The sequence below is a fragment of the Oryzias latipes genome, chromosome 15, assembly GCF_053564925.1.
Source record: "Oryzias latipes strain Hd-rR chromosome 15, Olatipes_Hd-rR_3.1".
NCBI classification, from domain to species: Eukaryota; Metazoa; Chordata; class Actinopteri; order Beloniformes; family Adrianichthyidae; genus Oryzias; species Oryzias latipes.
In genome coordinates, this window is record NC_136251.1 from 30,641,462 (window position 1) to 30,654,421 (window position 12,960).

The window sequence follows — 12,960 nt, forward strand, 5'->3', positions numbered from 1 at the left end:
GTTGATGTTAACGTTCTCGTTCCCGCCTACTTCAACGCAAAATGATGACGTTTGTTGCGTGTCGATGACGTACGGTTCGGAATCAAGTCGCCTGGCCGGTCAGACGGCGGTCGCAATTGAAAAGAACGGCTACAATTCGGATTCAGGACGGCAAACCCACGGGGCCTGGGTCGCAATTGAAAAGATCGGATCTGTGTCATTCAGACTGTCATGAAAAGATCGGAATTGGGCCGCTTAGGGGCAAAAAATTCGGAATTGGGTCGTTTCAGCCTGCAGTGTGAACGTAGCCTATAACGCACACCAACAACAAACGGTCTATTTTTAAACGTATGCCATATTTAAGGTTCACTGAGCTATAAGGCCCATTAAGCAAGACAAAAGAGTCAGAGACAGGTCCATCAGTCCTTTATTAACGGTGTTCACTGTAACTCTAGGACCTGTTTGTAACGTGCTACTCGTTAGCCACGTTAGCCGCATTAGAAGCGTTAGCCGCATTAGCGTATTCACAATATCTGTAACTACCAACCCTGTTAGTAACGTAAGTCACTGTGACAACCCTAACTCCCACTTTGTTCATTGTTGTTGTTGACCTTTGAGCACATCCATAGACAGTATATCACTGGACAGCTTGACCCCGCCCCCCTGGTGTTCCAAACAGGAAGTACTCACTCTTAGAATTAGAACCAAAAGTCCCATGCATAGACTTCCATAGAGAAATGAACAGCTCTTACTTAGTCATTCTATTGGTCAGAATAAACATTCTTGCTGTTTTAAACATCTTCTTGCTAATCTTTGAGCTTTTTTTTCATGATTTTCTTTCTTTATCGCAAGTTATTCAAGTTACAAACTGACACATCAGATGCCTCAGTAAAAGCATGTTGTGCCCCCTGGCCCCCACCTAAAACATTTAAATTGGCAGATTCTCCCGAAACGCTTTCAGTGAAAGGGGTGTGGCGTTTGTGCAAGCTCACTCCATAGAAACGTGACGCAGACCAATCAGTGTCGTCTGACGCCAAATGGTGGCGCCCGTATCGCAGACAATCGCGACTGAATAGGCTTTATTTTGCAGGGGCCGGCGCTAAGGCATTTTCTATGGGTGACGTCACTTCCTCCATCTGTTATTACTATCAATGGGCTCAGGAGTCACTACAGCCACTCAGCTTTTATCGATCCGCACTTTTGGTTTGGCAGAGATTTTTACCGCAGAGGCCTTTCCTGGCGAGCCTTTATACCGGGCGGGGACCTTGTGGCTACATTGGTAGGCAGTGGCGTGAAGGGTCTTGCTTTAGGACCCATATTGGATTAAGCTCATCGCGCCTACTAGGAATTGAACCCAGATTTCCAATGTATGCAGCCAACTGAGCCATCTAGCTTTTACTAACTCCTGACAACGTAACAAAACCTTACATTTTAGCCGCATTCACAATAACACCCAACGCTGTCGGCGACTCGTTAAAAACAGACATTTTGACAGACCTCCCAAATTTGCATCAACAACATTAAGCACAACCAGAATGAATCCATGTATTAACAATTCCTATTTTCAATACTATGATGTTCCAGGTGAATTTTAGGTCACACCGCGACTGCAGCATCCCTGTTAATGTTTGACAGGCGCCTCCAGTTAATCATATGCTGGTTAATGTCTTCTTTCTAATGTATGCAGCAGCTTTATTGTTTGCAATTAGGAGGTTGAGTGTGACAGTGTGATGTGATTGCTTTGCATTGTCTGTCAGCTGGAAAACACCGTCAGGACAGGACCCATGGGAAGCAGGGAAATTACCTGCTGCCTCTCTCTGGTTATTGATTAAGCCATCATAGCCGAGCGCGTCAGCTTGAAATCCAATTCTTTAAAGATTTACTCGTGTAGTCCGCCTTGTTTACTTCTGGCTTAATAATATCGGCACTAATGGTCTTCCTCTGACATTTCATTATTCAAACAGGTTTCCTCTGCTTTCCTCTTTGTGACAGCAGAGACTGAACAGACATGACAGGATTTTGGTGAAAATCTGCTAATGAACTGTCGGTTCATGGTGACACTCTGCTAAGTGGGCTTTTGTTAGCCGAGTCCTGTTCTGGATTTATTGATGTCAGTACCAATAATTTGATACTAATTCCTAATCGACACCTTTTTCAAAACTGGCTCTGAGAAATATGATTGACAGAATTACAAAACATCTAAAAAAAACAGTTCTTTTTATGCTAATTGCTAAACAAACATGCACAGAAATAAAAACAAAGTATTATTTACACATCAGTGAAAAGTTTAAATAAAGTTCTAACAAAGTCTAAGCTTCAGAACTGCACTTAGTGACTCCTCCCCTCCGCCGTACCAAACAGGAAGTACCCGCGGGCTCCAAGGAGCCAAAATCCCAAAGACTTTTTCATGATACTTTGTTGCTTAAATTATTCAAATTATAAACTGGCCAATCAGATACCTCAATAAAAGTGGGTGGAACCTTCGATGTTTAAAATGTTTGACAGATTTCAGGTAGCCCACTTTCAAGTGGTAGGGGAGTGGCCTTCCAACAAGGCCTATGGTAACAAGAGTGGTTACCATAGAAACGTTGACTCAGACCAATTCAGACCAATCACTGACTAAAGACGATATTTGGTTCCAAAATGGTGCAAAAAATATTTGACTGGAACTAGAAGTGAGTCCTTTACTATGAGTGACATCACACTCCAGTTTTCATATCAGTCAATGGTTCAATTTCCCTCACTATTTAGTGCTCTGTATGGGATGTTCCCCACTGAACCAGGCTACAATTAAAAAGATTACCCAGAAATCTTTGCCAAAAGCCATGGTGCATCGATGCTCACGGGATTGGCACAGACCACATTTCAATGTGTTTAAATTAATTGTTATTTGAAAACAAATGTTTTTTTTTTAATAGAAGTACTTTAATGATCCCACACGTGGGAAATGTGTGCGTAACCATAGCAGTAAACATAAGAGAAAATAACATAATATAAAATAAACAATAATATAAAAAGCAAAAATGTAGCAGAAATGTAAACAAATAAGGCGGTATAATTTAAAGACTATTTACAAACAAGTAAACAGGTACGATGTGCCAAAATGTGCAAAAGTCATCTTCTTCACGTTCTTAATCTTCCGAACACAGTCTTCACAAAATATTCACATTTATCATCAGGTTTTTACTTCAGCAAATGGGGGACATCAGTTTAGCATTAAAAAAAATAGAAATAGTGAGCATGTACCTGAATTGTCTTTAAGGGTTAGGGAGTTGTGGGAGGATTTGGACACAGCCTCATTCATTTGGATCATTTGAGGCCCGCTGCTGAACATCACTAAAACCCGTCCAGCTCGCTGACGCTGACTAATTGTTTTGGAAATTTGGCATCAATCAAAAACTATCCTGTAGAGCTCAGTATTATGAAGGCAAAGACAAAGTATCTCACTAGATACCCAGAATGACCAAAAAAACTCTGGGAACTCAAAAGGTTCTTGAAGAATCCTAGCGTCATGTTAAGAAAGTCCTAATATGTTTTTAAGCGTGATATTGGCGTGCTCTGAGCTCATCTGCACGTTCAGCACGAACAAAACTCATATTGTTCTGGCTGCTTGGGGTTATGAATTTATTTTGGGGCATTGCATCATTCAGAGTGAGTGTGTTATTCTGTGCAGAGAGCAGAAACCCAACTTTGCAGTGATTGTTCTGACACTTCTGAGCTGCAGGGAGCTGATCTTTTGCTCTACCTGCAGCTATGAATCAGATTAGACTTTCTGTGTTGGAAGATGGGCCTGTGTCGAGTTTCCTTTTTCCACCTGTGTGTGTGTGTGTGTGTGTGTTTACGGCGCTTCCAGAATGTGGAGAAACTAGGACACGACGTCTGCACAGGGGCCTGTTCTAATAATGGCCAGCTTTGCTCCCTGGATGCTCTGTCCTACTGCACTCTGCACCTCCGCCAACCTGCCTCCGAACAAACGCAGTCCTGCTTCATCCTCTGCTGTCATCTGCTAATGAGCGGTTCTTCATGAGACATGGACTCGATCTATAATGTGGATTCTTAACTTACAACTTCTTTAACAAAAATCAACTGCATAAAGTTCATCATTCAAAAGCAAAAGATTTTAAATGAAACAGGAATTTGCCTGTTTATCTAAAGTTCCACTCTGATAGGTTTTTCTTTCTATTTTAAAGTGTTCCCTGCGATCTTTTAATGATAATGATGCAGTTTTTAGACAAAATCCAAAACCTGTGTCGTTTTCCAGGACATAGTTTCTGCAGAGCGGCAGGAGATCAGTTGTGGGCGGGACTAGGGTACGGCGTGATCCCTTTGTTTACACTCTCTTCCACTAGTTTGCAAATGTTCGGTCGGGTTTTCAACCAAAAAGGTGAGCAACGTCGTAGTTGACCAGCCGTACAGTTTGGATCCAGATTCCAGGAAAACAAAGACGTTCATGGACGCATCAGAATGGAGAGGAGCAGGGAGCTTGTGGCGTATCTTTTTTTGAAACTGAATTTTTTCATATGCTCCTGATTCAAGAAGGTCTAAATAAAGAAATAGAAATGCAGTTTTAAACTTCATTTCTTTGTTTCTGTATGTCCTTTGAGATTGATAAAAAAAATGGCACAGGAAGCGAACAAATGCAGCTTTGTGCTGATGTGAAACACTTTATAGAAGCGAAGCTTTTACGCAACCAACATTAATGTGTCAATTCTGATGTGGAGAAAATAAGCTCTACTGTAACGGAAAGTGTTACATATCGGCTCAAAGTCGCTTTTCTCCGCACAAGAATCTGTTGGAGTTCCGTAAAATCCGAAAACGGTTAAAGATCTGCGGTCGTTCAAAGAGGGTGTGTTATTTTGCTGTCGCCTGCGACATCTCCAATGTTAAAGGCTTAAACCTTTAATTCCAACAGGATTTGGTGTCCAGTGAGGTCAGCATTACAGTCGTCTGGTGAGCAGTATTGGTATTGCACCTCTTGGTTCTCAACTTCGTTTATTGGCCTCAGTAGCTGCGTTCACATGGACAAAATTAATCAGAATGAAAGCCTGATCAGAATAAAAATGTCGTTTGGAATACTCTGCCCCAATCAGACTCATACGGATCAAAATTTCTTTCCCATCGGGATAGGGGCGTTAAGCCAATTGTTGATCTGACCGTGGTGAAAATAAACGGTTAATTCCGATCGTTGATCATTACTGTGCTGGTTTTACGTCATGCGTAGACGGTGTGGTGCTCCAGAGGACATCCGGACTCGTAGCTTCGTGTTTGTGGGCAGAGGACGGTGCTTTGTTACGGTGTGTAGTCCGTCCCGCCGCTCTGCGTGAGCTACCTGCCGAGCTCAGGAGAACCGTGTCTCCCGGTAGAACCTTGTCTCCCGGTAATAATAATAATAATAATAATAATAAACTTTATTTGTGTGGCGTATGTATACGTTTGTTAGAATGGCATGAAGTTTTTCTGGTTCCATGTACACAGTTTCGTTCTAGACCAATCTTTGATCCGATCAAAGATATTTCGCACATGGAACCGGAGCTACTGTTTTTAAACAAGTACGTTTCTGGGACAAAGTTTTCAACAACAGCTCATTCTGGTGAAGCATCATGATTATTTTCAGTCTCACAGGACTAACTTTTTCCAGACTAACTGCAAGAAGTAATCCTCCTTTTCGTTTTTTAGCAGGCGGCGTGCGGCGAAGTGGAGCCGGCAGACCTGACGGACCATTGTGAGCTGATCAGCGACAGACTCGTGGTCTTAGAAGATGAATTGCAAACAGCTTTACTGAACAGGGATCAAGCCCTCACTCATATCCTTCCAATCCTCTGTAGATGCTCAAAGGCCGTTCTTTGTTTTCTCTCAGTCCATGTGTGTCCATCTTAGCCCATCACTCTGAGGGACACGCTCTTCTCAAAGCTTTTCAAGGCTTTAAGGTAAACAACCAAATTACATTTACGGTGACTGATGGGAGCTGTCACCCACTCTGGCTTTAAAGGAAAACTGTCCTATCTGATGTTACACAAGTCCATTTTAGGGAGTAAAGATAAACTGGGATCAGAGGATTTTTCTTGACAGACTAGACAAGCCAACTGGAAAATGAAATGGTAAAAGTCCACGAAGGACTGTTAGAAGGCCGCAGATGTGCGCTGCCAGTCACCAGCAGCTAAGATTAAAGCTGACCGACAAGGGCAGCAGATAGAGGAATGTCACCGTAATGACTCTGCTCCTGTCATATCTTAATGTCCAACCTCTGGCTGACCCTCCTTTCCTCTCCGCCTGTTTTCCCGCCTGCCCACCTCTGCTGGCGGAATCTGGCGTGGAGGAAATTACAATATCCATGATAATGACTCAAATCAAAGATGATTTCAGGTCACAATGCATCATTCTCTGTGCTAATTACAAAGCTGATTGGAAATAGATTAGTGTGTTTTTCTCGCCTTGCCTCTCCACTCTCGTGGCGAGCTTATTAAGAGATTGAAAAGGTGATATTTGGGGAACATTTATGACCTAACCTCCTTTTTTTCCTGTAGAACTTCAGTCAAGTTTCATTATCTTGCTAAATCCCACATAGAAACCTCCCATTTCCAGAACCTTCCAATGTTACTATAACAGTTTTGCACCTTTTCAGATATTTATGTCATAACCAAGCCGTTTTTTTGTTGTATTATTATTTTCCAGTCAGGACAAACACACAGACTGGTTCACCATTTTCTGCAATTATTTCCAAGTATTTATGTATCAATGACTTCAATGCAGACTCAATGCAGAATAACGTATGTTTAGCTTCAGTGCTGCGGTTTCCGGACTAGGGAAAAAGTCAAACTCCCAAAACTTCTGGGCACATTTGCAGGAGGGTTAAGGTGGACTGGATAGGTCGTCAGTGCGCGTTTAAATGCACATTAGGCCTTATGCTACGTTTACAGCGTAGCATATTTGGCATATTTCTTGTTTATGGGATCCCCATTCGCTGTGCTTAGCAGACAGCTATTCCTGGGGTCCTTCCTAATACAACAACAAATTCATTTAAAAAAAAACTTCAGTGCCATAAATATGGAACATAAACACATAAATTCAAATTTTGAATATCATGAAAAAAAATTGCTGCACGGTGGTGCAGTGGTTAGCGCTCTTGCCTCACAGCAAGAAGGCCCCTGGTCCAAGTCCCGGCTGGGGGACCTGAAAACAGACCACCTTTCTGTGTGGAGTTTGCATGTTCTCCCCGTGCATGCGTGGGCTTTCTCCAGGGACTTCTTCCCACCGTCCAAAAACATGCTTCATAGGTTAATTGGTTAATCTAAATTGTCCATAGGTGTGAGTGTGACTGGGTGTGTGATATGTGTGACCCTGCGACAGACTGGCGACCCGTCCAGGGTGTCCCCTGCCTTTGCCCATAAGTAGCCGGTATAGGCTCCAGCAGCCCCGTGACCCTGAAACGGACAAACGGATTAGAAGACGAATGAATGAAAAAAATAAAACGTGTTGTTGAACGTGCGTTAAGCATATGCTGTTCACACTGGACTGTCGCAATCCGATACTAGCGCATGTCCGCCACCTACATTTGGAAGAGGTTTGGTGTGAAATGTTGAAGCGGTGCAAATCTGGTGTATTTTGCTCCAGACTTTCTTTTCTCAGCTATATTCCGATATTTATGAGACTTGGGGTCATAGAATTCCAGCCCAGCATAAACTGCAGTAATTATTTTCTCCTTCATGATCAATTTTCAAAGAACTGGCACTCCAGTCCATCCATGCGTCACTACCAAATCCAAGTCTCTGATTGCTCAAAGTTCAACTGGTTGAACTTTCAACGAGCGTTGGATGGCCGTGTGTTTTGTACGTAGAGCCCCAAAACAGCTGTAGAAACTTGAGTTGCAAAGTGTAAATGCGAGAATTTTGAACGTGGAAGCCCGAAACGCGCTTTTACATGGACTTTTCGGTGAAAGCGGTTGCCTGAATGTGTGTTGGTGTCAACAAAGCTTCAGTCACTTGCACCCAAACGGGCGCCGTGGGTTTTTGGGTTGTCCGAGCCCGAGTAACAAACTCTACCGCGTGTTCTGAACGAAAAGCTGACATCCAACGCAGCTCAAGAGGTTTTTATGCTGCATGTCTGTGAAGTCCAGGTGATTTTTAACTCATCCTTCACCTCTCACACCCTTTTTTTTTATTAGTAATCCAGCTAATTGGGAACTCATAACCTGTTGGGATTCAAGCTTTACTTGATCTTAAGTTCCCTTTGGAAGTTTTAGGATAAAAATGGAGACAGTCTCCGTGTTATTCAGAAAAGCTTTTTCAGCATAACTTCCTTTTTTCCCCCCCATTTGGACCTCGTCGGCCTAAAAGTTTGGTAAAACCTTTCTGCAGTATTCATGAAAAGTCCTTTAATGGCTAGTTAAATATGGATAAGGACAATCTGTGTTCGTTCAGGCAGCAAAACGAGCCCTCAGGCCCGGACTGCCATCAAAGCCATTTCTTTGATTTGCCACTTAAGCTGGACACTCACACGATTAATTAGGACTTCTAAGGAGGTTAAATAGCCCTCCCCCCACCAACACCGACAGCCTCTATCGTGTTTCACTGATGGTTCATGAATAATTTAGCTGGGCAGTCTGCTCGCACAGTTCTCAGTTGAGACGGGCTCATGAATACTGGATTAGATGCAGTGAAATTGGGTATGACTTCATGATCTGGTCCAGTAATCTGTTTGGTGGTCGAGTTGGAGATTGATGACTTCATCGGGTAATGGCTGTCCTCTGCCATTATCGTTGGCATCAGAGTCCAAAAACTGCATTGAAGTTTTCCCTTCAGACATGGTTTTTATTTACGTAATACTGCACGGCTGCCTCCTACACGCCATTCTTCCTTGACTCTTTCCTGCACGGTCTTTGGAAAAGGAAGTTCAGGAAGTAAAGTCCACCTTACAGGGCATGCTCGCACAGCTCAAGGTGGAGGAAGAGGAGGAAGGAGACGAGAACGAGTTGGGGGACCTGCTAAAAAGCGTGGCAGAGAAGGAAGAGGAGGAGGAAGAGGAAGAAGACCAGTACTTCAGTGACAGCTGGGATATTTGAGACTGATGCCTGCAGTGATTTGGGATCAGGCACATGCAAGGCATTCTGGGAGCACGCCCTATGAGAAGCCGCAGAGGTGACCTCATACCAATTTACTGTATAACCTCACCGTCCGCCTCTGTGGTGTTCTGTTCCTGTTCCACAAAACTACTGTAAAGGAGTCTTTCTATCCACAGATGAAATATAAAACACAAGGATTTCTAACTAAATACAACATGACGTCCTTTTAGATAGAATTACAAATAAATGGTGCCTTTAGTCATTAGATAGCAAGATGATTGTTCAGATAAAAATTGTCTTTGTTTTTTTACATCTCTGTTTTCTGAAGTAGCAACAACTGAGTGGACAAAATTACTATTTTAGCTATTTTGAAATGAAAACATTTGTTTATTCTATAGTTTTTATGTGCTTCTGCACTTACGGCACATATGATCTTAACAAAATCACTCATTTGTGGTGCTTAAATTCAGATTTAACTTAGCCTTTTCTACGTTTTATGTATATAAAAACACTTTCTGGATTTAAAAATCCGTGTCTCACTTTGGTCTAATTATTTAAAATACAAAACAGGAGGAAAATTGGATTGAGGACCTTACATTTCTTGATCAAATGTTTGCTTTTTAAGTGTTACTGTGTGTTTTCCTTTGAAAAAAATATTATTTTTATTTGCCGTCGATGAGTCATCGTTTGTATTTATTTGTAAGGCTCACTAATTACAGGCTGTAGTGTTTAACCACAGATGTATTGACACATTATGCTAGATTCAGCACAGTGTTGGGGCCTGCTGGTTTCTGCTTGGGCTGCAGCTCCTTTGCAGACATGAACCTGCATGTTTGCTCAGAGAGGTTCTCTGCTGGGGGGCATCCGTCAGCTGTAAACACAGCCGACTTTTAGGGTTTGTTCTTTAAAACACGATGAACCGTTCCTACACGACTGCAGGGCGATTGCATCGTCAGAATCTTGACGCATGTCAACTTGAGACAAAGTCTACACAGAGCAACCCTCCCACCTCATAATTGAATCAGTGCTCACACCATACTGTGCTCCGTGTGGCAGTCAGCTTGGACAATGACCACAGAGAAGAAACAGATGGGTTCTAGCAGTCAGGCTGAGATGTGTTTTCATGAACAAGAGTTCCAACATGCAGGAACCTTTACTGAGTTTTTATGTCTTATTATTTACATTATTTCTTGGCACAAAAGGATTTTAAGGTTCGGTCAAAACGTTTAAATTCTCTATTTATTTTCAGTCCTACAAAATAAACAGTTTTTGTGACCACATGGTTGTGGATCTTGAGATGTTTTATGATGTTTATGTGGAGATCCGTCTTCTACGCCTCAGTAACCAAACGCAAAGCTAATAAATGCAAATCCAGCTTTTTGTTGTTCGTGTTTTCAGATCTTTGGAGACTTTATGGATCGTCCTCTGACACATTTTTATCCACGTCAGCTGATCTGAAGATTTTCAGATAATCCAATTAGTGGATTTTAAAAACATTTGAAAGAATTTCATTCCCTAAATGTGTTTCTATTTTCCAACAAATGAAACAAGTCAGCTGATAATGAAAAATGGAGGCAGAAGGAAATCATTGTTTCAGTTCTGCTGAAAATAACACTTAATTACAAACACTACGCCTGAGGGATGTGCACGAGAGCAAAGACAGAAATATTCTTAAAATGTAAAAATGCTGGAGTCTTTGGATTAAATGGAGCATAGCAAGTTATGCACAGTTGCATGTAATTATCTGCATCTGTTATGAATTCCCTTTTAAACCCTGCACAGTTGAGGCTTTACATCGGGCCCCTGATCGGGCAGCTAAAAGGGGGTCCTTAGGCACACATGCAGTTTTTGTATCCATTACATACAACTGTTGTTCGTTACAATAGAGCCTGTCTGGTATGTGATGAAGGTGGGTTTAAATGTAATCGCTAACATGAACTCCATTAGCTGATCCCGGGTGGGTTGAGGTCATCGATGTTACTCAATGACGGGTGTCTGGTTGGTGGTCATGGGTGCCCTTAATAAATGCGGGCGTCATTAATTATTGAAGGGCGATCCATTATCAAATCCCAGCTCTCAGTTAATACTTGAAACTTAGATTTGTGAAGAAACGTTCATTGTAGAGGGAAGGCAGTTCCTTCGTTGTTCAATCAAAGCAAAGTTTGTTTTATTTGCATAAAAAGTACAAGTCTAAAAGGGCAAGACGCTTTTTTGGGGTTTTTAAAGGTAAAGATTAAGTCATAAAATTCACTTCTAGCCTCTCTAACCCTTAAACAACCCAGCCACGACTAAATCAATTAAAAATTATGTTATTTCTGCTGCTTATTGCTTTGGGGAATAATATACACTTTTTTACCCTTGCTTGGTTAAGCAAGCAGTAAAACTGTTAATTCTTCTAATAATTTTAGTATCCATCTTAAATGCCAGAGACATCCCATTGGTTCGTTTGATCCGTTTCTGTCAGGTATATCTCTAGGAATTTTATTTATATAAATATGGACCATAATTGGTCCAAAATGCTCAATAGCTCTGACGATACTGAAGCTACTGTCACCAGTACAGAGTTCATCTTTTTAGTGTTGTGACGAAGTGTAGTGTGTTATTTTGTGTTGCGAAATCAAAAGTGTTGTGACCCTTCTAGGCCACCAGAGCTGTGCCTTAGTGAGGTTTAAAAGAAAAGTAAAAAAATCAAATAAAACTAACAAAATGATATAATTCTGAGCTCTATATATATATATATAAATAAATTCCAGCGCAGCAACAGGTGGATCATTATTTTCATTTCCATGAAGCAGGAAAAAGATATTGTTAGCAGATCTTCCAGGGAAGAAGTCTTCAGTAAGTCCAGACTCCAGTTCACCTGGAAGATCCCAGGAGGACGGTGCTGTCACTGAAAATCTGAAATATTGTCCCAGCTATGACGTCTCCAGTTTGTCAAAAAATAAAAAAAGAGAGGGGCCACACTAAGGTGTTGGGGGGGTCAGAATCGATGGCTGTGATGGATGGAGGTGGCGACTACAGGAGGCGGTGGGGGAGGGAGTTAATGAGAGGCTCTGTGAGCGATGAGAAGGTTTCTGTCAGGGGAGTCTGGCTGCGAGAACCTCCTTCCTTTCAATTTCAGCTTCCATTTTGGCCTAATGAGACCTGGAAACACAGGAGTCCCAGGGAGGGCGCTGCGGGGGGGAGACGCTGCACCTCAGCACCTGTCAGTTTGTCTGTCTGTCCTGAGCAGCTAAGACTTTACAAAAATAAAAAAAAACACCTACAAGCCATCCTCACAAGTCAGTCATTACTGTCCATATAAATGTATATAATTTTACAGTTTTACTCCTAATTATTAGGAACAAAAAACATCAAGAGACTCATAAGACGTAAAAGCAGCTTTTCTTCCACTCACTGATATTTTGACACTTTGTGATTTGTCATTTTCAGCTTCAGTTTTCTGTCCAACATATCAGGTGTGAAGGAAATGCTTTTTTTTATCACATTGAGAAGATAGAACTATGATTTACCTGATCACATTTTATTAAAAAAAGAGCTAATTCTGGTCGTACCATGGTCCGGGTGAATACTCAAATCTGATTGGCTTAGGGGTATCCATTTAGTCTCGGTGGGATAATGCCTAACGAGATAAGCATTACTAGAAATTAATGTACAACGTGGATGCATGAACGTCCGATGCAAAGTGAAAGACCGTAGATTCCCCAAATCCATTCATTTGCAATAATGGACACCTCGGAGGGCGTTATCCTGCTTAAGGCCGTGTCACACAGCCACTATACGAATATTTAGAGCATATTGCACGGATGAAAATTGGTCATGCGTGAACATACGTGGAAAAAGTGAGAAAAGTGTTGGTCTTTACATGAAATTTTCACAGATGTATCACGAATGAACAAGTTAAAACCACGGAAGAAGTAGGA

General features: G+C 41.8%; 1 protein-coding gene and 1 long non-coding RNA gene across 7 annotated transcripts in view; one reads left to right on the top strand and one right to left on the bottom strand.

Annotated features, from left to right (window-relative positions):
* The window catches only part of disc1 (DISC1 scaffold protein), a 54,787-nt gene extending 44,370 nt beyond the window's left edge, over positions 1–10,417 (top strand). For 2 of the 6 annotated variants that reach the window (XM_078931546.1, XM_078931548.1), the window contains exons 13-14: positions 5,656–5,781; positions 8,849–10,417. In XM_078931546.1, the coding sequence (XP_078787672.1) occupies positions 5,656–5,781; positions 8,849–9,037 (315 nt within the window). In that variant the 3' untranslated portion in view covers positions 9,038–10,417. Of the gene's footprint in view, positions 1–5,655; positions 5,782–8,848 lie in introns of those variants that run through there. The other 4 variants (XM_078931547.1, XR_002291885.3, XR_002291886.3 and 1 more) reach the window with 4 other exon arrangements.
* Positions 1,167–12,960, bottom strand: part of LOC144984076 (uncharacterized) — a 117,749-nt gene continuing 105,955 nt past the window's right edge. The window contains exon 2 of the long non-coding RNA XR_013647709.1: positions 1,167–4,020. This is a non-coding gene — a long non-coding RNA (uncharacterized LOC144984076). The remainder of the gene's footprint in view (positions 4,021–12,960) is intronic.